The sequence below is a fragment of the Ascaphus truei genome, chromosome 13, assembly GCF_040206685.1.
Source record: "Ascaphus truei isolate aAscTru1 chromosome 13, aAscTru1.hap1, whole genome shotgun sequence".
Taxonomy (NCBI): domain Eukaryota; kingdom Metazoa; phylum Chordata; class Amphibia; order Anura; family Ascaphidae; genus Ascaphus; species Ascaphus truei.
Window position 1 is genome coordinate 49,910,757 of NC_134495.1, and position 24,963 is coordinate 49,935,719.

General features: G+C 46.0%; 2 protein-coding genes across 2 annotated transcripts in view; one reads left to right on the forward strand and one right to left on the reverse strand.

The window, feature by feature from the left end:
- LOC142465182 (Fc receptor-like protein 5) overlaps nucleotides 1-14,242 on the forward strand; it is a 142,236-nt gene extending 127,994 nt beyond the window's left edge. The window contains exon 9 of the mRNA XM_075569151.1: nucleotides 14,098-14,242. Coding sequence (XP_075425266.1) covers nucleotides 14,098-14,220 — 123 coding nt within the window. The 3' untranslated portion in view covers nucleotides 14,221-14,242. The remainder of the gene's footprint in view (nucleotides 1-14,097) is intronic.
- Nucleotides 3,433-4,493, reverse strand: LOC142464555 (olfactory receptor 6E1-like). Its single transcript, XM_075567923.1, has one exon. The coding sequence runs from the start codon at nucleotides 4,491-4,493 to the stop codon at nucleotides 3,573-3,575; it is 921 nt and encodes a 306-aa protein (XP_075424038.1). The 3' UTR covers nucleotides 3,433-3,572.
- Nucleotides 14,243-24,963: the final 10,721 nt, after the last annotated feature.

Sequence of the window (24,963 nt, forward strand, 5' to 3'; positions counted from 1 at the left end):
TTGACACCCAAGCGAATCAGCTAGTCTTAATTCTGAAAATGCCACTTGATCGTTTACCACAGCAGCTAGAGAACATAGTGCACGTATGCCAGGCCCCAGATTCTCTTCCCACACTTCCTCATCGGTAGTAGGGTGGAGCCCCGGTCTTCGTGACAGAGCATCTGCCCCTGTATCTTGGGATTTAAGGGGTCCCTGAGGCTATCCGCTTTGGTAATGAAGTTTACTGTAAATGCATTTTTATTGCACAGGATTCATGCCAGGGGTCTGTGGTGCTAATATTAATGGATATCAGCTCCAGAGATTTCCGGCATCAATCCTGCAGGAAAAATGCATTTTTTTTTTAAGTCCCATCTCGCTGCTCCTCTGCAGGTTTCCAACACCTTCACGCCACCTTTTTCTGGCGTGAGGATTTTGTGATAAAATCACCATTCTAGAGCGGCGATAGGCGTTCATAGCCTAATCACTGCTACTAGAATTGCGCGAGTTTATGAACATGCCGAAAAGTGGCGATATGTGGCTCGCTGCCTCAGCGATTTTTTATGAGCAATTTTTTGGGGGTAATTCAGTCTTTTATCATCCACTTATCACCGCTTACTGAATAGCAGTAGGCATTTTGGGTGATAAATGCTTGAAAAGTGGCTTATGAACGCTTACTGCATAGGCCCTGTGATGAATGGGGCATATTTCTGAGGTAGACCACCACCTCGAACTTCATACTTAATTTTATAATGGATCACTGTGGCGGACTCTCTTTTTATCTGGCTTTTTAAACACCTGCAAATTTACACATTGTACAGTACAGTAACTGTGCTATGCATTGGATACTACAAAGGGGATTCATTTTTGCCACCTGGCGGATACCCGAAGAACGGACCCAAAGAAAATCAGAATCCAGGTAATTCAAAGAAATCAACAACGCTAAACACAGGTGTGATTGGTGTGATTGGCAGCGTTAATGCTAGCGTTCAACGAAGAATAACAAGTTAATCACACGTGGGATACAGCAGACTTTACAAAAACGGCTCAGAGAAATGGTCGAATAACGGCCGCTGCATCTGTATGACAATTTGTATAACAAGTAACTATTTAAATGCCAGACCAACAAGTAAACGCCCAGTGTTGTAAGACATTACGACATTGTGAAATTATGCATTCACGCCTCATTGCTCAGGGTATAAAATACACTGTTTAGGGCTAAGACTTCAGTGTGCATTATATTCAGACTCAGGTCTGATTAATATATGTACTCTTGTGATAGCTACACAATATCTAATAAATGTCTTCTGACAGATTGTTACCCTAAAGTCTTAGAGTGGGGTTTCATTTCTTCCAAAATTGTTACAGAAGTGCTCCTCTGTCTGAGGCAGGATATATTGTATGGAAGAGCTCAGAGCTGCTGTTCTGCCCAGAACGTCCTATAAAAATACTTTTCTCTTCATTTTCTTGAGACACACTTGGGGCTGCACATTGCAAAAATTTCGCTTTTGATGTCTGGGAATCTCCTTCATAATATTCATATCTGGTGCATTCACCAACAACCTTGACATGGTTGCAGGCTAAACATGTTTTGGTCAAAAGATTGAACTAAATGACCCATACGTACAGTATGAGAAGAAAAAATACAGTATAGAAATGAACTACAGTAAATAATTTGTCATATTGGATGTGCTTGAGGCTTCTTTGTTTACTGCATTTAACAACATCACAACTGTTACACATGCAATGTAACATAGCCGGCCAAAGAACAGCCCTTTATCATTTATTTAACAATTTACTTCCCTAAACTAATTTAAGTGGACGAAAAGACTTGGCCTATTTAGAAATTGCACTTCTTAGGGACCTCTTAATGGGGGAGTGTTTGTCTTTTAATTGATGCCATTAACCTTAGCCCACCCTATCCTTATTAGAGTGCCAATAATGATAAGAACGTGGATTTTGCATGTGCAAACTGCTGTTGAACACAGGAGCATCACCCAAAAGGGAGCAGCCAGAAGGAATGAATCCCCCCCACCCACACCCTCCCCCCCCTCCCCCACCAGATCTCAACTCATAATGTTTACAAACTGATATAAAATATGTATAGGTATCGCTGTCATTAGTAGAATTTTGTCCTGGGTGGGATTTCCCAGGACTATGAGATGTTCAGAAAACTATCTGCAATTATAAAATATACATTAACCCTTTCAATCCCAAAGGGACTCCAACATATTGCCCTTGGATGTTCGTGCAAGGGGATGCAGGTCCTCCTCAAGATAACCGGGGTTCACATTCCTTCTTCCTTTTTTGTTATGCTGTAAGGCTAGAGCTTTCTCATTGTGGTTACCATTTCTGAAATGGTGTCTGCTTTTAATAGAGAGGGTTGAAATGCCTTTGTTTTCATAGGGATATATGCGAAGTCATTCCACATCATGATAAAACTTGGATAATCATGCTACAGATGAGAAGGAAAATGCAGGCACTCTGTAAAATATCACAGGATACTAATACACCAGTGCTCAATTACAGAAGGGAATCCTAAGGTCCCAGAGGAATCATCAGAGAGGATGAGAAGAGAAACAGGTACACGGACTTGCTAAATAAAGACCATTAAAGCTGCAGTTCAGTCACTATCCTGCATGTGTGTTTTTTTAATAAATCAGTTCTGTAGTAAGAAAAAATACTTTTAGCATTTTCTGTTTTAAAAAAAACAACTTTTAAAGACCAATTTTCTTATATTCTATTTTAACAGCCATTTGCTAAGGCACTGCCCCTTCATGTCCTGTCACAAGCCCTGGCACACCCCTTTGTCAGCCCTGCCCTCCCTCTAGCACATGTCAGTGCAGGAGTGCTCATGAATATTCATGAGCTTCCACTTACTGACAAGCAGACTATAAACAGATCCCTTCACTAATTATGTCACCAAATTTCGACCTATCAATACATGGAGAACGAATTGACTTGCAGCTATACAGTTCTTTAGCTAATTAGAGATTGCACACATAAAACTATTGAAGTAAAAAAAAAAAAAAAGACTGAACTGCAGCTTTAATGTGGCAAACGAACCAACGTTTCGGCTGCAAATAAACAGCCTTTTTCAAGGTGAGAGCTACAGCCCTTTCTCATCACATGGTAACCCATTTAGCGCCTGTGTTTACTACCTTTCAAGAAACAATTCCAGTATATAAATAAATGTATCAATTGAGTGACATTTCTCCCTACAAGTAAAATAAAAATTTCAGCTTCATGCAAGATATCAACGCAGGCTTTCACCCACTTATCTTCCCAACTCATAAAATAAGAAAACAAGTCAATAATATTGTAGTTTGTTTATTGAATGTTAGAATTACAAAAACTGGTGAAATTTAAAGAAAATAAAATATTTTAAAAATCCATTATTTTCATCTTGCAAACTAATGTTATGAGATCACTCTCCTTTTAAGCACATCACACAATCACAACATGCCACTTCCTATAGGAAGAATCGCATCCCAACATATCGCAGTCCCAATGTGTCCCTTCCCTTGGAAGGAATTTCTGTTAGAACCCATTTGCAACCAATCTGCTCCATCCTTGTTATAACAATACCTAGGGACTCATCTTCGCCTATAAATAGCATTTCTGAAGACATCTTGGACCTGCTTGTTCCTCAGACTGTAGATGAAAGGATTCAGTAGAGGTGTCATCACACTGTTGAGAAGAGCAACCACCTTGTTAAGATCAGGAGATGAGCTTTCAACTGGCCGTACATATATAAAAATGGCACTGCCATAGACTAAGGAGACCACTGTGAAGTGAGATGTGCAGGTGGAAAAAGCTTTCTTCCTTCCATTGGCAGAGGGGATCTTCATGATGGTGAAGAGAATGTTGCTATAGGACATGAAAGTCATGATGAATGAACCCAAAATAACAGCTGAGGCAAAGCTGGAGAAAACTAGGTCAAACATTCGGATATCAGAGCAACTCTTTTTCACTACGGCTGAGCTATCACAGAAAAAGTGGTTAATTTCATAGGGACCACAGAAGGACAAACCAGACAACAGGACAGTGGGGAAGATGAAAGTAAGGAACCCCCCTACCCAACATATGAAGACCAACCAGAGGCAGATCCTGCTGGTGATGATGGAGTGGTATCTCAACGGGTGGCAAATGGCCACATACCGATCCACTGACATGACAGCCAGAAGATAAAATTCAATAGTTCCAAGGGACACATAGAAGTAGAGCTGCAGGATGCAGCCGGTTAGAGAGATGGCTCTATTGCCACTGGCCAGGATAGAGAGGAGCTTGGGTACAGTGGAGGAGATGAACCAAATGTCCAAGAATGCCAGGCTGCTGAGAAAGTAATACATAGGAGTGTGAAGTCGCTGGTCCAAAGAGATCGCAGCTATGATGGCCAGGTTACCCATCAAAGACATAGAATAAAGTATTAAGAACACCACAAACACACCTGTCTGCATTTCAGGACCAAGTGTGAATCCCACAAGAATAAATTCAGTCTGGTTAAGAGGGGTCATTGCTGTGTGTGTCTCTCGAGTTTGAGAAGATATGCAGAACATCACTGGCGGAGGGCAGAGTGAAGAGACCTAGAGCTCTAAAACTAGGGAGGGAAAAGCCAAGAGTTCAGGCACACAGACAATAGAGAGAGTGAAGAGCTGGGAGAGGGCAGTATGGGGATACAATACTGTAAAGAAAACCAGCTCAAAACTGAGAGTGGAGGGGAATTTCATGCAGAGAGGGAATTATGTCAAATGGAGTTCCTGTACAAACAGTGGAAATGTAAGAAAGTACTTCTTCCCTTAAAGGATGGAAGATGTTTGGAACAAGAAAGACAGAGAAAAAGAGTAAGATAAATGAGACTGGAGAGGGAGACAAAGGGAAATCAGCCACTCTGGCATTACCCTTTTATGTCATAGTTGTGTCACTTTACCTCCTATGATATTTTTTGCCTTTGGCTCTAACTCATGCTCTAGTAATTCCACCTTCTATGCATAAAGAAAGAAATAAAGAGAAGTGCACGCTCCCATTGTGTCATTCTGTGGTTTATTAATGATGCAGTTAAAACAAAGGATTAATGCACTAACGTTTTGTTCAAATAAAAACAGCTTATCTGTCAGATGTGGCTTAGGTGGGATAGTGACGGAGACCTCCGATCTGAGCGTTTGTTCAGCTACTGAATGCTTGTTCTGGCTTCTCCACTCGTGACTACTTATTTCAGACATCTACAGTACATCAAACCTTTGTTTTAACTGCATCGTTATTAAGTCACAAAATGACACTATGGAAGAATGCGCTTCTCTTTTCTTATTTCTTTCGGTTAATCCTGGACTGGTCAATCCTACGGTATATGAAGCTGCAGCACACCTGTGTGACCATTTGTGGAGACTCGTAAAGGCCTTTTACATCAGTTTTTTTTCTTTCTTTTTTTCAATTTGAACCCTCACTGGGGTTTTTTGTTCGTTCCTCTGGATCAGAATACTGTAAATACAAAAATACTGTAAATACAAATATAGGATAAATTGGACATCTTTTTAGAAAGGACAGGGATATACCAAATACCTAAGGACAGGGATATACCAAATACCTAAGGACAGGGATATACCAAATACCTAAGGACAGGGATATACCAAATACCTAAGGACAGGGATATACCAAATACCTAAGGACAGGGATATACCAAATACCTAAGGACAGGGATATACCAAATACCTAAGGACAGGGATATACCAAATACCTAAGGACAGGGATATACCAAATACCTAAGGACAGGGATATACCAAATACCTAAGGACAGGGATATACCAAATAAGTAAACATGGGAAGGATGTTGATCCAGGGAGAAACCTATATTTGGAGTCAGGAAGGAATTTATTTTTCCCCTTATGAGATATCATTGGATGATGTGACTCTGGAGTTTTTTGTTTGCCTTCCTCTGGATCAATAGGTATAGATATATGATAAAATATCTGTTGTCTAAATTTAGCACAGGTTGAACTTGATGGACGGAAGTCTTTTTCAACCTCATCTACTATGTATGTAACATTCCAAACCAAATAGCACTGTACAAAAACCCTAAATCAAGGTACTGTACTATGGGAGTTTTTCATTAAACTGTTAGTGCCGATCAGGGCACTATCACACACAGAAACTCCCAATGACTTTCGTGTGATACTTCCCAGATCAGCACTATGGAAGTTTAATGAGTAACCCCCTATGAATCGCTGGCTCAAACGTTTAACATTCAATTTAAAGTAATATGATAACTTTGCTTAGGGTTCTATTAAACCCAATTCTACTGTACAAAACCCGGTAATCCATCCTTGGAAAAAGGTGTTAAGACTTTAGTAATATTTTTTTCTGTGCTTCTATGATGTTTCAAATCATTACTCCTTGTAGTTCTCCCAAATTGAAAATGTTTTATTTACTTTCTTTCTCTTTTTTCTACTCTTTGCCTTTTTTCTCTCCATCTTCAATCGTCTTTCTCTATCTTTTTTATCACCTTCCTCATCCTCTTTTGTCCTACACCTTCCTACACTCATGGAAGCCCCTCTTACCTTGACATCAGATTCCTTACTGTTTAGAGAGTGCTGGTTGATGTTAGTTACATACAGTATCACTGACAACCCCCCCCCCCACTCCCCTTCCCATCTTTACAGTCTGTCATTAGTTAACGAAGTCCCAAGACAACAACGGTTAACTCAGCCATGCTCCTGGGATGTACAGTATCTTCTGGGACAGTGTCTTGTTTGGTATTCTATGGGGCATATTCTAGTAGCTTTGAGGCTGTCCTTGTGAAACTGCGCTGTTTTACATTATCAGAAGTAGAGCAATGAAATGTGACAACAAGCCGAATTCTATATTACAAATCCCATCTTTTAAACTTCATCTATAAAAAATGACAAACTGCGTGGTTAAACAGTCAATCCATGCGTGTTGTGCTTTTGTTTTGTTTAGCACATAACCTTGCGAGATCACGCGTCACACACACTATATGAAGCGGCTATTTTAGACAGTGTGTCAGTGCTGTGAGGAGTCAGAAAGAGACAAACAGGGCTAGGAGTTTGGTGGTAGGTATTTGTAGCGATTTGATAGAGTTTTTAGTGAGTTCTTATATTTTGATTTTGAATTTTCTTGTTTTGTCAGTGTGTGTTTTCTTGTGTGTCATTTTTTTTTTTACTGTTGCCTGTGTGAGTTTGGTGAGTGAGTGATGTGGAGGAGGGGAGGATTGGGAGTGGGTGTGGGCATGTGAGTGAGAGGAGTGGGCATGGGAGTGGGTATGATGTGAATGAGGGGAGGGTTGGGACTGTGAGTGCGCGTGTGAGTGAAAGGAGTGGCAGTGGGCATGCGAGTAGGTGGAGTGGGCATGCAAGTGTGTGTGAGAGGAGAGGAGTAGTGAGCAGTGGAGGTGAGAGGAGTGGTGTGGGGAGGAGTGGAGGTGTGAGAAGTGAAGGTGGGAGGAATGGAGTTGCGACTGAGGGTAGGAGAGGAGGTGGGGAGGAGTTGAGGGGAATGTGACGGTGAATGGGTTAACCAGGCTTATAATAAAGGTCAAGCCCACTTGGTTAACCCTGACCCATGTGTTAGGGTCTTAAAGAGTGTCAGCTCTGAGACCCACATGTCAAAAATGTATTACTGCAACTGTATACTGATTTTGCGACATTAAAGAATTATGTGATTTTTGCCTTTACTGGGCCGCTGGGATCAGGAGGTTTCTAGGCTGTAAGTTTCAGGGTGGGTTTGGCAGAAAAAGTCTTTGCAGAATGCGTCTACGTAGCAGGGTTCCGGAGTTATGGGATACCCCAAAAGTTGTAACCGGAGATTGAGTGATATCTTCAGATACAGCTAAGCGCATTACTCCGCCAACCTCATACCCTGGAAACGTTCTTATGACTCACCGCCAGGATCCCTGCTGCAGCATCTTCCAAACAAGGCAAATGGGTATGAAGGGGTTAAAAGATATCTGCAGGTATACACAGAGTCCTTAGTATGGCAGGGGTTCCCCAGTATAGCAAAGGTACCCACATACATGCCCAGGTATCCTGAGCCTAGAATAGGGGTTCAGGAAGGTGCTCGAGCTAAGGTTATAAAGCAGAGAATGTTTGCAGTGTTTTAAAAGTTTAAAAGTATTTTTCTCATGTGTGCCAGGAATGAGGCTAGTGATTGTAAGGGAATATATACACTCACTCCATGCAGGATACCAGAATAAGAACTCATAACTTTTAGCCCACAGAAGACTGGGCACCATATCTTTTATTTAACAGGTGTAGCCCTCTTTCTTACGCTCTAGAGTGACTACGGGTACTGAATATACACACCTGCGGCTCCAGGAGATCTGAGCCTCTGCTAGCTGGGAGCCTGGGGTAACACTTATTTTAATGGCAGCGCCTCCACTTACCCAGGATCCCCGTCGAGTAAGATTCCCCTGGGCAAGAACAATAGCAACGCACATGTGAATGAAACTGTTTACTGCAACACATAAAGGAACCCTTATCACACTATATGGCAACACACAAATCACATCATAACTTATACTTATAACGCTAGTGGCTCGGCCACTCTCTCTTAAGGAGTAATGTCACTGTCCCGTCATCGCGTGCCCCACACCGTGTCCATGTACTATACTAAGTATATAGGCTCAGTCCTTTGGCCACTCCACTTAGTGTCACCAAAGAGTGTTCCCTAAGGCTGGATCAGCGCCTGTTGACCGGTGTTGGTGCACTTTGGTAAATACCTTCCGGTCACTGTGGTGACCGGTAATACTTCAAAAAGGATCCGCCGATCCAGCAATGGTGTTCCGGTGTTACGGTGCTCATCGGCCTGGTCCCAAACGACTGCAGCACCCTCAGGTCTTCACACTTTGTCCCTAGCTTATATTCAGTAATGGTGACGTCGCTACTACTACAGGGCGTCCCTGCAGCAACACACTCTACTGAGCTCAGGGAATTCCTAGGGGCCTGCGGGGAAGATCTTTCCTATGCAGGTGGGTCACGGACCCCCTGCACCCACACTACCTCTTCGCTCACTCCTCCTGTGCCCTCTGACTAACGTGGCCTCTCCCCCACGCTTCCCTTTCCTGCCTCCTGCTAATCCAGCCCTCCCATTGGCTCCCTGGCGTCATGTGACTTCGCTAGAGCTCCTGGGAGTTGTAGTTACCGATGGAGCGTTTCCCCTATTGGTCAGTTATTCGTGCGCTTGCACCGCTCATGCGTGAACGCCCTCTGCTCTAACAGTGCCCCCACACTATTGCGCAACAACATGGTGGCGCCCTATGCTATCGGGCCGCCGCGGAACCGCAACACTCCTTCTAGGGACGCACTGCAGTAAGGGAACCCAAAATAACACATCCCTACACAGGTATAGTTTAATGTGTATAGATATTGATAACCTGTAAATGAACTGAGGGCTTTCTAAGTCATGGATTCCAGAAGACCCAGATGGCTACTAGTTGGTGCCTCTGTGTCTGTCCAGAGGCCGTACTTGAAAGGCTCAGAGATGCCTAGGTGTTAGGATAGGAGGGGCTCTGCCATTATTCTGAAGTACCCATATCCTGGCCTCACACAAGGCAAGCAAACACCATTTGCCAAAATATAGACTCTGTGAAGCCTGAGCAGAGGGTGGGCTCTGTATGCAAAGAGTCTGAGGGGCCAAGTTAACCCATGCCCACTTGCTACCTGAGAAAAGGTGCCCACCCTGTTTTACAATACTGGCAAATTGGTGATTGGCTGGCAGGAGAATTCCCACGCTCTGATAAGCTGTCCAGGTTAGTGAACATACAGTTGCTTGGTCTCTCTCCGATAAGCACGGTGTCAGGTCTTAGGCCTCGGTCCCGCTGCGCTTGGTGGTGCGGGCGGCCACACGCGAGTTCCCCACCAGCAGGGGAATCCTGCGGAGCTGGTCCCGGTCCCCCCTTGCTGCACAGCTTACTACACGCTGTGACGCGTCAGCCGCTACGGTATACAAGACAATGGTGATCCCTAGGGGAGGCTTCGGGTAGAGGAGAGACTTCGGGGAGCGGGGAGGAGTGTGGAGTGAAAGCAGCATGAGTGCCTGTCTGTGTGTGTGTCTGAGTGCGTGCGTGCCTGTCTGTGTGTGTATGTGTGTGCCTGAGTGTGTGCGCGTGTGTGTGTGTGTGTATATGAGTGCCTGCGTGTTTGTTGCTTACCATCAGCAGCTCCAGCCCGAGCCCGTGGAGGGGAGGGAGGGGGGGGGGGGAGAGTAGCGGGTCCCTCCGCTCAAGGCACGCCCCCCCTCCCGCTCAAGCCTCCCACTCCTGCCCACCTCCCGCTCTGGCTCCCGCTCCCTACAGACCTGCAGTGCGGGCACGCTGACTCTGGGAGCGGGGCCTTAGCCTTAGCCAGAGATAATTAAGATGTTGGCCATACATGGATCCCACTAGCTAGAGTGAGGGCTACGGTAGCGTTACCTGTTCTACAGTAACCTCCAGCCAGCGTGTTTATATGATTAGCACTAAGCGTCTCCGTCAGGAAGAAGCCTGGCAATAGCTACACACAGCAATGATTCCCAGGTGTGGTAATTCCAAACTGCATGTGGGGTTTATTTGTCATGCACATGGAGCACTATTTCTGCTAACCCTGGTATGACTCTGACTGGTGTAAGTTACACTTAATCAGTCAAAGTTTGAGTGCATCCAAGGGAATGACACGCTGACAGTTGCAGCTTGTTAATGGTCTATGGTTTGTATGTGTATATGGCACATACTGAGTGCTTCTCTTAAGAGGAGAGAGTTACAATCACATACAACATCAGCAGCTGACCTCTAAACACACAACAGAGCGCCTATACATCTCTAGCTTTCAGCATTCATATATGTTCATCAATCAGGACACATGAGCCCTAGCAGACAGGAAGTACCTTTCTACATAACGTCAGGGGCTATTTTCATCAGACCCAATTATTGGCATCATAGTATCAATCATTCAAGCCTAGGCCATTGATTGAATGCGGGTCTGAATGTACACCTTAGATCGTACAGTCCCTGGATCGCCTAGTTTAGCGAAGCTAGATTGTTTGATTGTATAATACAGTACAATGATAACCTTCGGGTTGGTCATTGTTGCCTCAGAGTATTCACACTAAGCATATTTAGTAATCACTAAGGTGTATCCATAGTCCTGTATATGATTGCTTTTGAGGCATTTAAGACACTACATCGTGCTAGCCTTGGATAATACCATATATATGTTTTAGCTTGCCATTAACATATATTCTGTATACCAGGCATTACATGTTGATTATACCAATAATATTTGGATGAGAGGGTAGCCTTCCAAAGTAGGCCCCCAGTAGCGCTTCCTTGAGGTTTTATAAGGATTTGTTTGTGTTTTATGTTTATTCTAATAAAAATTTATTGTTTTGATCCAGTAGAGTAGTGTGCATCACTAAGGGCTTCTTTTTCTCCGTTACCAGTGTACATTATCTGTCCCTGATAGCACCTCTCTAGTAAATTAATCTAATTAGCTGAGCAGGGAATCTCCCCCCCCCCCCCTTTCCTTAGTGTATGAGGGCCTGAACGCTTAAGAGGGCCTGTAGCCAGTCAGGAGCGCAGATTCCAAGGATATTCCAAGCGCCACACCAACAGCAGCAAAGTAACAGATGTCCAGAACTTTTTGTGAGGAATTACCGGTCATTGGAAAGTGCTCTAAAAAGGTGACCTGAAGGAATTTCGTTCCGGATACGGATTTATTCGTTAGCCCCATACCCAGTAAGTGTGTTAGTCTTGAATTGTGTAACTTGGTGTGTCTGTCTTTTATAAGAAATACATTTATTTTGCCATCTTGTTTTGTTTTGCTCAATCAAATGATCCCAGTTATAAAAAGGTGTTGTAGATCCTGGTCTCCCGTGACAGAGGCCTACAGGGGCTGAGGTAAGAAGAGAGGTAGAAGAGTGAAGCTGGGCCTTGCAGGATTACGAGCAGCAAGAGGGCTCTAGGTGGAGTGTGCAGGCAGAAATGGAAAGTAAGCAGCACACTTCTGGGGGCAAACAATAGGTATCAACGGCACAAACTGAGTGACATAAAATAAGTAAGTGAATTCATGTGGATGAACAAATCAGTGCTATAGTTACTGAATGTCAACTCCACTTGTCTAGCACAGCAGTCCCTTCCGTTGATTCAAAGGCAATGGTGGTCCGTAGAGACCTCATGCAAGGAAAGAACATATGCAGAAACGTAGTAGTACACTAACGTTTTATTGATGTTAACGTACAACACAGAGCGGGAAGGATAAACTCACAATCTCACCACTGGTATTGAGTGTCACGGAAGACCAATGCTTTTAACACCTTTTACCTTCTGGGATCATTCACTAGGCAAAACAAGGTAGTAGAATAAAATGAAGTTTATTTAGGTGAAACCCGCGGACAGACAATGAATACACAAAATACATGTACAACACACTTAACATGGGTCTGGGGTGAAAATCTAACCTCAAATAGGTGTAGGGTGCCTGTTACAAGTATGCTTACCCTGCCGGTACTTGTCCAGAAAGATGCAGAACGACTTTCGGCAGCACAGCAGACCCTTTTACCGCTACGTTCTCCACTCATAACTTGGCCGCGAAAAGCAGGACTTGGTCTCAGCTAGGCAGGCTTCTCCAGCTAAAAACTAAGCTGGTTGCTCTGCTATTCGCCACAGAGCAACTTTGAAAAGCCCACCATCGCCTCACCGACCTAAGCCTGAAATCATCTGGTCCCCTTACCTAGACCTCGGTGTTCTATTTCTAACATGTAGAAGGGGCAGGCAACCAATCAGAGGACAGATCGTAACTCAGCCAGCCAATCAGAACAGGGGCTTGTCTGGCTGCTGATGTTAGAGGAGGGTGGGGTGTCGAGCTAGCTCAGAAAGCAGGAGAGTGGGAAATACGAATTGGCCAATGGGAATCATGCCTACAAGCAGCGGCTTCCCCCAGCCAACCCATTGCCTCCCACTGGGCAGGCTCCACCAGGTCTAGCAGTACAAGTGTCTTCCCTGCAGGAAGCCCTTGTTCTCCGGAACCAGTACTCTGCCCATCCCCGCACACCAAACTGTTCCGACACCTCAGGACTTCCCATCTCCCCTTTGATCCACGATTTCTATACAGAAATCCCGGCGCCTATGTAGATGCCTGGGCTGACTGTATAGAGATCAATACACTTGGCATAAAATGTAATACACTTATACATAATACACTTAAACTTATAACTCTTGTGGAACATTATACATATGGGGGAAATGGGTCTGGGCTATTCAGGGTCGAAACCAGGATTCTGGGGGAAACTGTGTAGGCCCGGTGTAACTCACCTCGCGCACCCACTGATCCTGCCTGCATATCGGGGAGAATTAAGGGACTACCAGTAACTTTGTCCCCTGAACTCCTACAGTCCTACAGTTAGTCAAGGGCAGTCACCCAGTCACTCAGTCACCCACCCAGGCTGTCACCCACCCAGGCAGTCACCCGCCCAGGAAGTCAGTCACCCACCCAGGCAGTCAGCCACCCACCCAGGCAGTCAGCCACCCACCCAGGCAGTCACCCACCCAGGCAGTCAGCCACCCACTCAGGCAGTCACCCACCCAGGCAGTCAGTCACCCACCCAGGCTGTCAGTCAGTCAGTCAGTCAGTCACCCACCCAGTCAAGGCAGTCAGTCACTCACCCAGGCAATCACCCACCCAGGCAATCATCCACCCAGGCAGTCACCCACCCAGGCAGTCACCCAAGGCAGTCACCCACCCACACAGGCAGTCACCCACCCATCCACCTAGGCAGTCAGTCAAGGCAGTCAGTCACCAACCTAGTCAGTCAAGGCAGTCACCCACCCAGGCAGACAGTCATCTGTCTTTTGTTGAAAATATAAAAATAAACAGATTGCATTGTAATGTTTTTTTCCATATTACAATAAAAAGAAAAAAGTTAAGTAAAAGTTACACGCTAAAAAATAGTTTTTCGTGGTAGGTGCACTATGGGTTGGGGCGGGGGTCCTACTCCTTTCATTTGTCCTGGACCCCATAATTTCCTTTAGCGGTCCTGCAGTAGATCATGCTGTAAACTCTATAGAAGATGCAGGCATACTTTAACCATAATGTACGGCGCGATTGATAATATAGAATATTGTCTCTGTCTTTCCAGACGAAGATGTCCAAGAAGCAGCCCCATTACGAAGAAGATAAAGACAAGATTGTAAATTTTGAAGAAGAGGCGACGTTGTATTTTTGTATTATTCTTTTTTCCTTTATTCTCCTGTACAAATAAAACTTTTTATTCTTTAAATATACTTTTTGGGTGTTCATTTTTTTACTGTCTATACACTTACAGCAGTACTACTGTATACCTAAAGTTCTTTGGGCATTTCAATATATAAAAATGTGTCACTGATAAACTGTACAGAATACAGTACTGTACATTATGTACAAAATAATATAAATCTAGAAAATAAAATAAATAATAATAAATAAAATATATTAAAATAAAAGTGTTTTTTACTATCTAGATACACTAACAACAGTACTGTACTACTGGCTAGCACAGTGGTTCCCAAATCCAGTCCTCAAGGAATCCCAACAGTGCAGGTTTTAAGCATATCCCTGCTTGAGCACAGGTGGTTCAGTCCAAAATGATTGGGTCTAGCAGATACAGTATCTAGCGACTCCGTGAGGAAATTACATACACGTATGCGCATAAATGTGATGACCCGCATATGCGTTTCAGCCATTTTTTTTGCCAATATTTTTGTATTACTCCTTTTCCCTTTATTGTCCTGTACAAATACAACATTTAATTATTTTTGCTGTGTGTGCTCATATTTTTAATCATCTACACTATACAGTATGAACTTGTAACGTTAATCTTCAAATTACAATTACACACACACACACTTGTAGAACTGTACAGCAATTGTATGTATTGTATTGTATGTCTTTATTTATATAGCGCCAAAAGTGTACTCAGCGCTTCACAAAGAATACAGTACAGGGAATTTTTAAACTACAATACGTGCAGCAAAAATCAGATAATGAGAAAGGAAATCCCTGCCCCGAAGAGCTTACAGTCTAAGAGGTTTGTGGGGAAACATACAGAGATATCAGGTGAGGGAATAAGTGCTGTAAAAGTGCAATAAAAGACAGGTTGAATTGCACTTAGATGTTTAGATTTTAAGACAACTCGCGATCGCCCACGTGAGTTTCTAAACGGTATTGCAGACAACGCTAAAATGCCATTTTCTACACCCGATAAAAACACTAGTAAACACGCGTATTAACGCGGGAAAGTTTGAAGAAATCATGCGGCATGACCTGGGTATGCCCAGGAATACAAATCGTGAAATGTTCGGATAACGGCCGCTACATCTGTATAATGCTGATTACATGAGTGATCCCGGCTGTTACGCACAATGATATACACCATGACATTGGGTCACCTCCAACCGGTTGGCAACATAGATAATGCAGATAAATATAATGAAACTACATGAGTGACCCCAGCTTGTACGCACAATACACCTCTGACATTGGCTCATCTCCACCCAGTTGGCAAAGTTTATAATGAAGGTAAATATAATGTAATTCACAGTATTAACTTTAATTCCCCTAGGGAGGCGCTAGATTTTCTGGGGGGGAGGGGGCGTGGCAGTAATAGACGTCCCACACTCTCCCCCCAGGCATTCAAATTAAATGCTAACTAACGAACTTAATTTTAAATTTACCTGCGATTATAGTACCATAGCCATGAATTTTTTGGACTTTCCTGTGTATGTTGAAAGTGAGACAATTAAAACTAAAACGTACTTTAAACAAGTGGATAGCAATAATTATTTATTACAGTCAAGCTGTCACCATCCAAACTGGATAAATAATGTGCCAATCGACAGTTCTTTTAAAAAGATTTTCTGAAAGAGATTATAACTTAGACAATGTTCAGGATGCGAGAGATAAAGCACAGGCTATGGATTGGAAAGAGCTTTTTAAAACCAATACCAAAAGAAAAGATTTGGGTAAAGATGGTTTTAGCTTTGCTTTTTTAACAGACTATAATAGGGAGGCAAATAGGATAGTTAATATCGTTAAAAGACATTGGCACATTTTTTTTTAAACTTAATTTTTATTAAAAAAATTTAGGGAGAGGGGAGGAATGAAGAAAATAAAAAATGACTCGATTTTAGGTGAAATAGTTCCAAAAACACCTAAAGTGATTTTCAAAAGAGCAAATATTTTAAAGAATAGGTTAGCACCAAGTGCATTATCCAGGGTTAAGAAATTAACTAATCAATGGTTACCACAGATAAAGGGATTTTTTGGATGCACCTCATTTAAAGCCTGTGGTTTTAGAGCAGAAGATAAATATACCTTTGCTTCAAATACCACCAATGAGAAATTCCAGATTCTAACAGATACAGTATGACATGTAAGACAGATTATGTCGTAAATTTAATTTAGTGTCCTTGTCATTTACAATATGTGGGTAAAACATCAATACCCTTAAAAACCAGGATACTAGAACATATTGGTAATGCGAGAAGAAAAATAACAACACACAATCTGTCAACTCATTTTATTATACATCACCAGGGAGACCCTAGTGTTCTCAAGTTCACCGGGATAGAACAAGTTAAGTCACATTGGAGAGGAGGTGACAGAAACCTTGACCTCACAAAACATGAGACCTTTTGGATTCACAAATGAAAGACATTGATCCCTAAGGGATTGAATGTTGATATTGAGCTGGGGGTCTTTTTATAGTATATGTAAGATAGGTTTTTTACCACCGGTGACGGTCTGCTATAAGAATTTCTCTTTTAATTAGTACTGGTGGAGGCATTTGTGTATCTAAGAAAAAAAAGCAAGAAAAAAAAACCAAAGAAAAGAAAAAAAAACAAATTTGTGTATCTCATTCTTATTTGTATTCTTATTTTTATGTTTACTGATACTGGTATTTCTTATTCCTTCTGTATTTTTCGACATGCACCACCCGAGCAAAAAGAAGAATCTCCAGTCGGCGTGATGTTAGTATAGATAGTTTTATGTTAGGTGTTAATATATATTTTTATATGTATTTTATATTCATAGATGTAATTTGGGGACACTATGATTTCAGTTCATTTTTATAATGATTGTAATGTAATAAATGGATGTATTTTTATATATATTTTATACTATATGGCAGGTTATAATTGTGTTTCATGGAGACTTCCGGTGACGTCACCGCTGATGGAAGCTTGAGGAGAGAGCTCCGGAGCCCTCCATTGCATAATCTTAATAAATAGCTCCAATCGAAGGATTTCGCCTCCAAAATAATATTAAAGATTAGGGGAAGCTGTGCAGCATGAGCGGCAAGGGCAAAAAAGCAGCCCAGCAGCCTGTCACAAACTATTTCCCTGCGAGTCAGCGGGTGGCGGGTAGCTGCGAGACCTCCCAAGATGGCGGCCTGCCCAACACGCGGGAAGGCCCGAGCGGAGCGCAGGCACACGAAATGACCAACATCGAAATAAACAAAGACCATCTGGAAAACCTCTTTATCAGAATGAGGAAAGAGTTCCAGGAAGACCTGGCCAAAGCGGTCAACACTCTAAGAGCCGATATGAATGTCCTAGCGGCCAAAGCAGACACACTAAGCCACAAAGTGGAAGCCCTAGAGCAGGCCCAATCCTCTGCAGAAGATGAAATCAACCGCTTGCACTGGGAAATCAGGGGGTTAAGGGAAAGTGCCGAGGACCAGGAAAATCGCGATCAGCAACAAAACCTCAGGATAAGGTACGTCCCAGAATCGGTTGAACCCGAGCAGCTGCGAGCATACCTGGTAGATTTATTCACACATATAGTACCTGATCTGCCCCCTGATAGAATTGAGATGGACCGAGCCCATCGAGCCCCGGGACCCAGGTCAACAGACCCCAAGAGGGCCAGAGACATACTAATCAGATTCCACTACTATGCCATGAAAGAAAGAATATTAACAGCTAGTAGAGAGAAGGAACATCTCCAATTTCGCAATACGCATATCGAAATTTATAGTGACCTCTCAAGGATGACTGTGGAGAGGAGAAAAGAACTCAAACCCCTCATACAGCAGTTACGAGATAACAAAATAAAGTATCGCTGGGGATTCCCTTTCAAAGTCGTGGTCAATGCGGGGGGAAAGTTCCATACCCTGTCCTACCCGGAGGAGGCACCAAGATTCCTGAGGGGCCTGGGTATCTCACAAATGAACGGAGGATCGGCCCCTGAGGACGCGGTAGAAGACCGGAACCAAAGGCTGCCAGAAAAAATGCCACGGGCCTCGCAGAAGCTGGCTACCCAACGGGACCAGGCAGGGGGGGACTGAGAGACATGACCCGAGGAGGTGGCCTGATCCGGCGAGACCTAAGGACCTGGGTCACCCCCCGCTCCCTTCCGCCCCACTCTCACGACTGCATAAAGGCGGCGTCCCATCTAGCTGCTCCCGCCAGCGACTCCCCCCTTACCTGCTGCCCGAAGCGAGCATCGCCAGACGGAGCCTGGGCGTCCGCCATCTTGCCTCACAAGGCGGAGGCGGCGATCTCCCCAGATCGATGAGAGGCATCCCGAGCTGGAGACGCGGAACGCTGGGACGGAGTCCAGTAACCACAAACAGAGAGTTGGCGTCCGACATTGGGGGGGGGCTGCTGTTGTTGGGGTGGAGGGGGTGTTGGGGGGAGGGGGGAGAGTCGCTCCGTCGACGTCCAACGAGCCAGATGCGGCTGCGGTCCCAGAAAGAAATAACGGGAACGCCCAAAAGAAGAAACACTAGTGGGCACAGATTGTATAGAGGGTGGCACTTGATCTTAGATATATATGCCATGCAAAAGTTGTTCAGGAATCTTTGCTGTAACCAGGGATTTAACAAGCATACAACCAAATGTTACACCTCATTACGCACTATATAACCTTTAGGTTGCGATAAGCCTACTCAAAGCAGCAACAGCCACACATAGGAGGGAAAAAGCTGCAATTGACACAGCAGCGCCACCTAGTGTCACACTTAAGCTCTCCCTAGTGCAGTCAAAAGGCTCCTGCAGTTACGAGCGATAGATAGGTAATAACTTTTCAACTATGGAATGGTTCCACATACAATGCAAGGCGATAATATCCAGATGATCCCTCTCCCTCCACCCCGCGCCCCCCTGCGCCAATTGCTCCTCTTCTCTCATGTCCCACCCCTCATCCTCCCTCCCTGCTAAACCCCCACCCCCCCCACCCCTCCCCCCTGGCCCTCTCCTCCCCTTCCCCCCCCCCTCCCCTTCTCCCCCCCTTCCCCTCCCCTCCCCTTCTCCCCCCCTCCCCTTCTCCCCCTCCCCCCTCCTCCCCTTCTCCCCCCCTCCCCCCTCCTCCCCCCCTCCCCGTCTCACCCCTCCCCCTCCCCCCCTGGAAAATACCAGGACAACAGAATTACGAGACTCATGTCCCAGGTCCCACTCACACCCCCCGATGTTCAGACAACCTTTTGGCCTGTCATGGAACAGGTATACCCCTGTCTACGCTTCTGTTTCACCCCCCCCCCCTGTTTCCTCGCAGCCCTGCTTGTCAGCCTTTTAGTGCCAGCTGTATGTGTTTGGCTCTGCACACAAATACAGTGCCATTTCCCTTCACCCAGCAGCTTGCTGTATTAAAGATGCAACATTATTGATACATGTTGTAGCTCCCCCAGACACTCCTGTGAGTTGTCATGGCAGCCCCAGCCTTTCTCTCTAATGGGCTAGTCTGCTTTCTCCCCCTCTGTTCTGCCCACAGATGGTCTGTCCCCAGACTATCTTACTGCCCAGCATACATTCCTTTTTCCTTTTCCACCATTGCTCTGGACTCGTGAGTACCTCTCTGTAACCCCTTTAATGGTGCTGCAGGATTATCTTTTCACCTCCCTTTACTACTGAGCACACACAGAGATTTAGACCTACACCTCTACACAAGCAACTGTATTTCCCTGCTTTCCCCAAAATAAAGTAAGAAAAGAAACAGACCTTGTCGTGCTTGGAAAAGAGGGCGAGTTGACACTATCTGAGCTAAGTCATTCTACACGTGACCCTCTGGCTTCCAGAATAGTGAAAAGATATCGTGTGCCTTACAGACACTTACAGGAGTTGCTACTCCAGACTCCATTATATACAGAGCGGCCTCTACAGCAGTACAAGCAAGCAGCTTACACAGCTAATACAGAGCAGCCTCTACACCACACAAAGGAAGCACCAAGTAGCTAAAACTGCAAGCAGCCTGCAGCCTTAACAGACAAGCAGCAGCCTACACTGCACAGCAGCCTCGCAACATACAGTGCTTCTTACACAAAACCTAACTGCCTTTTTCTCTGTCTGAGTTCACCCTCTGCACAGCCCTATAGTGAGGAGCCACCTTCCCACCTACCCCTGCGCACGTTCCCACGGCCAGCGCCATCAAGGGCCACGCCGCCGGACACCCGCCAGGACACGGGTCAGAGCCAACGGACACCTGTGAGTACAGCTACCCCTACACTGCACGCTGCAGGACACCGCTCGGCATCATCTGAGACAGACGCCCATCGCTGACAAAGTAAAAGACCGCAAGCCACACGCACTGGCAAAAGGCCTACACACACCTACAGCATGGCAGAACTCAGAGCCTCACCAGACATCACGCAGGAAAGCGATCACTCAGACACAGAGACCGCTGCGCAAGTGCAACAGGAGCGGGCAGGCGCAAGGCCCAAATGGACAGTCACACTGACACAAAAGGCCCGCGAAAAATATGAGACTGACATTAAAGCGCACCGCGCTAAATTAGAGTTGGCTTGGGAAACAACCGCATTGGAGTTACGCAATGTTGTTAGTATTGGCGATAATGCACAACAGCTCGCGCAGGCAATTATTCAAATAAAGTCTAATCACTCGTGCTACCAAGGGCTGTCAGAAACATACATCACCTACTTGACCAGAACCAACACCGGCGAAAGCCTGCAAGAAAGAGACTTACAAAACAACATTGATCTTGCACGTGACAGCCGCGTGCGGGCCGCCATCACAGATGCGCAAAGCGTAAGAAAAGAGCTCCTCCTGGAGACCGCGTCACAGCGCTCAAGCACATCCAGACATTCTTCAAGGTCAGCAAGATAAGCGCAATCTAACGCGTCCAGCGCAAGCACAAACGCTACCAAGGCGCAAGCCACCACAGAGGCCGCACGTGCCAGGGCCGAATATAGTCGAAGAGAGGCAGCCGTAAGGGCAGAAAGAGGGCGCATAGAAGAGGAGGAGCAGAACGCCGCCGCTGCCAATGCCGCTGCCAATGCCGCCGCTGCTACTGCCGCCGCCGCCAATGCTGCCGCCGCTGCTACTGCCGCCGCTGCCAATGCCGCCGCTGCACGCAAAAAGGCCAAATTAGACGCGGATCTAGAGGCACTCAATCAAGAGAAGGAAGCCGCTGCCGCCATAGCCAAGCCAAAGTCCTAGAAGCAGCTGCGAGACAGGACGGCGGGGAGCTACCGTACAGACGGATAGTCTCAGAGGATCGAGCCCGACGCACTGAAGACTACGTAAGGAGCCTCTTCAGCGTAAACACCAGCGCACCATCTCAACACGGAGGGAGTGACACCACAGACACCGAAGACTCGCTAGGACCAGGAGGAGAAGACGCTGCTCCATCAATGGCACATGCTGCCTGGGATAGCCACAGCCGCAACAGTGATCCACACGCCAGCGCGCACACGGATGCACCACAACAGGCTCGCAATCCAGGTACACCCACGCGGGAGAAAACAGCCCCTCACACTAGCCAGCAGCCATCACGCGTCCACGCCAAGGAAGAGGCGACCGCACAGACCGTCCCAGCAACTACCTCAGAACGGGACAAACGCGCCGATGCCTCAGGTCTGACAGACATAGCCAAGTACATGATCCGGCGCGACCTGGTACAAGCAGGGCTCATCTGCTTCGACGACCGCCCTGAGAACTACCGGACGTGGAAGTTCACGTTCAAAGACACAATCGACAGCTTGGACTTCTCAGCAAGGGAAGAGCTCAACCTGTTAGTCAAGTTCCTGGGGAACGAATCCAGAGAGTACGCAAAAAGACTGCGGGCAGCAAACGCGCATCAACCCCAAGTAGGTCTGGACCTAGTGTGGGAAAGGCTGGAAGAATCCTACGGCAGCCCCGAAGCAGTCGAGAATTCGCTCTTCAAAAGAGTCGAAAGCTTCCCCAAGATCACAACCAAAGACTACTCGAAGTTACGAGATCTTGGAGACCTGCTGCAAGAACTGGAGTTCGCAAGGAAAGATCATTCCTTAATAGGTCTCAACGTCCTAGACTTAGCTCGTGGAGTGAGACCCATCCTGGAGAAGCTACCATTCAACCTCCAAGAAAAATGGATCTCACAAGGCTCCAAATACAAAAGGCAAGTCGTCTACCCCCCATTCTCAGTTTTCTTGAGCTTCATTCGCGAAGCAGCAAGGACGAGGAACGACCCCAGCTTCTTCTTAGGTGCGCAAACCACATACAGTGCAAGCAGCCTGAGGAACGAGAGACCAGCGACGAGATATGGTAACCCCCAGACACCCATCTCGACCCGCAGGACGGACGTGCCCCCCACGACCCAAACTACTCCCGATCAGTCGGTCGCCGGAGACAAGGAACCAAGGGACCCAAACAGGGAATGTCCCATACACAAGAAGCCACACCCACTCAACAGGTGCTTTGGGTTCAGGATGAAGTCCCTAGAGGAACGCAAGAGGTTACTTGGAGAATTCGGAGTTTGCTTCAAGTGCTGCGGTTCCACGACTCACTTAGCCAGGGACTGTAAGGAAGAGATCAAATGCACAGTGTGCGAAAGTGACAAGCACGTGACAGCTTTACACCCAGAGGCGATGACACTACACCAACTCAAGAACCCATCCTCCGTAGCGGAGCATGGCGGGGAGAAAGAAGGAGAGTCAACATCTGTCACATCTCAGCGCACTGAGGTATGCGGAAAAGAAGGTGACAAAATGTCCTGCTCCAAAATATGCCTCGTCGCAGTGCACCCCCAGGGACAACCTGAGAAGGCTATTCAGATGTACGCAATCCTCGACGACCAGAGCAACCGATCGCTGGTCAGGTCAGAGTTCTTCGACATGTTTAACATACAAGACGGTGCTTCTCCTTACACTCTTAGAATGAGCGCAGGGCGAATGGAGACCGCAGGGAGAAGAGTGAATGGCTACACCATATGCTCAATAGACGGCAAAGTGAACACGCCCCTTCCCACACTCATCGAGTGCAGCCACATGGCCACAAACAGGGACGAGATTCCCACACCAGACATGGCACGCCATTACCCCCACCTCAAAGGAATAGCCAACTACATCCGGCCGGTAGAACAAGGCGCCAAGATCCTGCTGCTGCTCGATAGGGACATCATGAGGGTACATAAAGTCCGTAAACAGCATAACGGACCCCACAACGCGCCATACGCCCAAAGACTCGACCTAGGATGGGTGATAGTGGGCAACTCATGCACCAACAAAGAGTACGGGCAAGACTACGTTGATGTGGATAGTGGGCAACTCGTGCACCAACAAAGAGCACGGGCAAGACTACGTAGAACGGTGGTGACAGAATGTGGACACACATCTCTCTCTCTGAACCATGTCTTGGCCATCTCCAAGTGACCGAAGGGCCAAGTGAAGAGAAGAGACAAGGTCATACCCCTGAGACCAACAAAATCATCCTCGCATCAGAGGGATGTGACAATGGCCTAGGATGCTCAGCAGTCCAGACAGCTAAGGATGACGAGTCGATTCCACCGAAGGAAGAAAGTAACCTCCCAAAGGTGACCGACAAAGGGATCGTCCAAAAGGTAACGAACGATCAAACAGTCCTCTCGCGAGCAGTGACACGACTAAGACGTACAGTTGTTCCTCTCCACAGAGTATCAAGCGACAAAGCAACCAACTGCCACGGCTGGCATAGCCGCAAAAGATTGCGCCCCACAGGTGAAGCCACAGTGTCAAAAGGACTGTCCTCTCACACATCCAAAAGGAGACAGCCACAGAGACATTTCATAAAGGGTTTTACCAGGGCAAAAGAGACTGTTCTTCGTTACGTCCGGGGAGACAATAACCTCCCGATGGCAATCAACAAAGAGACACAAAAGCATTTCACCAAACTACGCGGAGATGTTCCCGTGCAAGAGAAATGTACCGATGAACTACGGTGCACAGCGTTCCAGACAACAAGGAACGATGACAAGCAAACACCATCAAGGGAAGATAGAGGATTCCCGAAGTTAACAGTCAAGGAGCTCTCTAAAGACGGACTAAGCAGTTGGGTGACTCTGCTACCAGTCCGTTCACCAAAAAGATGCCTCCTGAACAATAGAGAACCTGTTATCTCTAGGCTCACTTCGCTCCGCCGCAACCCACAAAGGGAGCCGGAGACCAAAACAACTTTGTGGCCTTCATCCAGAAGATATCCTTTACTGGCCACGCAAAGCCAGCACCTCTAATGGAGGAAGGTGAAGAATGTCGGTACCTCCAATCACCTGGGGCCTACCACCCTCAGGAACACGATCAAATCCGGGTAATGTTCAACCCTAGCGCTCAGCTCCAGGGAGTCTCCCTGAATGACGCCCTCCTCACTGGACCAGACTTGACAAACCGTCTTCCAGGGACATTAACCCGCTTCCGCAAGGAACCAAAAGCCATCTCCTCCTGCCAAACGCCAGGTGATAGGATGACAAACTACCATGACTGGCACATCCACGGGGTAATGCACTCTGTAGAGAAAACTACAGAGTCAAAGGGACTGTTCTCTCACAAAGTTGAAAGGAAACAGTGCCAGAGACTTTCACAGAAAGACATTGTGGTGAAACCAGCAAACCTGGAGCGGTTCATCCACCCAACATCCCTTACTAAAAGACTTTGCCAAGGGATTTCAACGCCAGTGGTACCGGCCGGTATCACCTCGTTATGTGGACATGGACTTTGCATTATTATGTTGTTATGTTATGTTTGCATTGCACATATGTTCCACATAGCCTGTCATATAGT

What these genes read in the sequence shown, in the direction of transcription:
- LOC142464555 (XM_075567923.1), bottom strand. Translation starts at nt 4,493, where the DNA reads ATGACCCCTCTTAACCAGACTGAATTTATTCTTGTGGGATTCACACTT.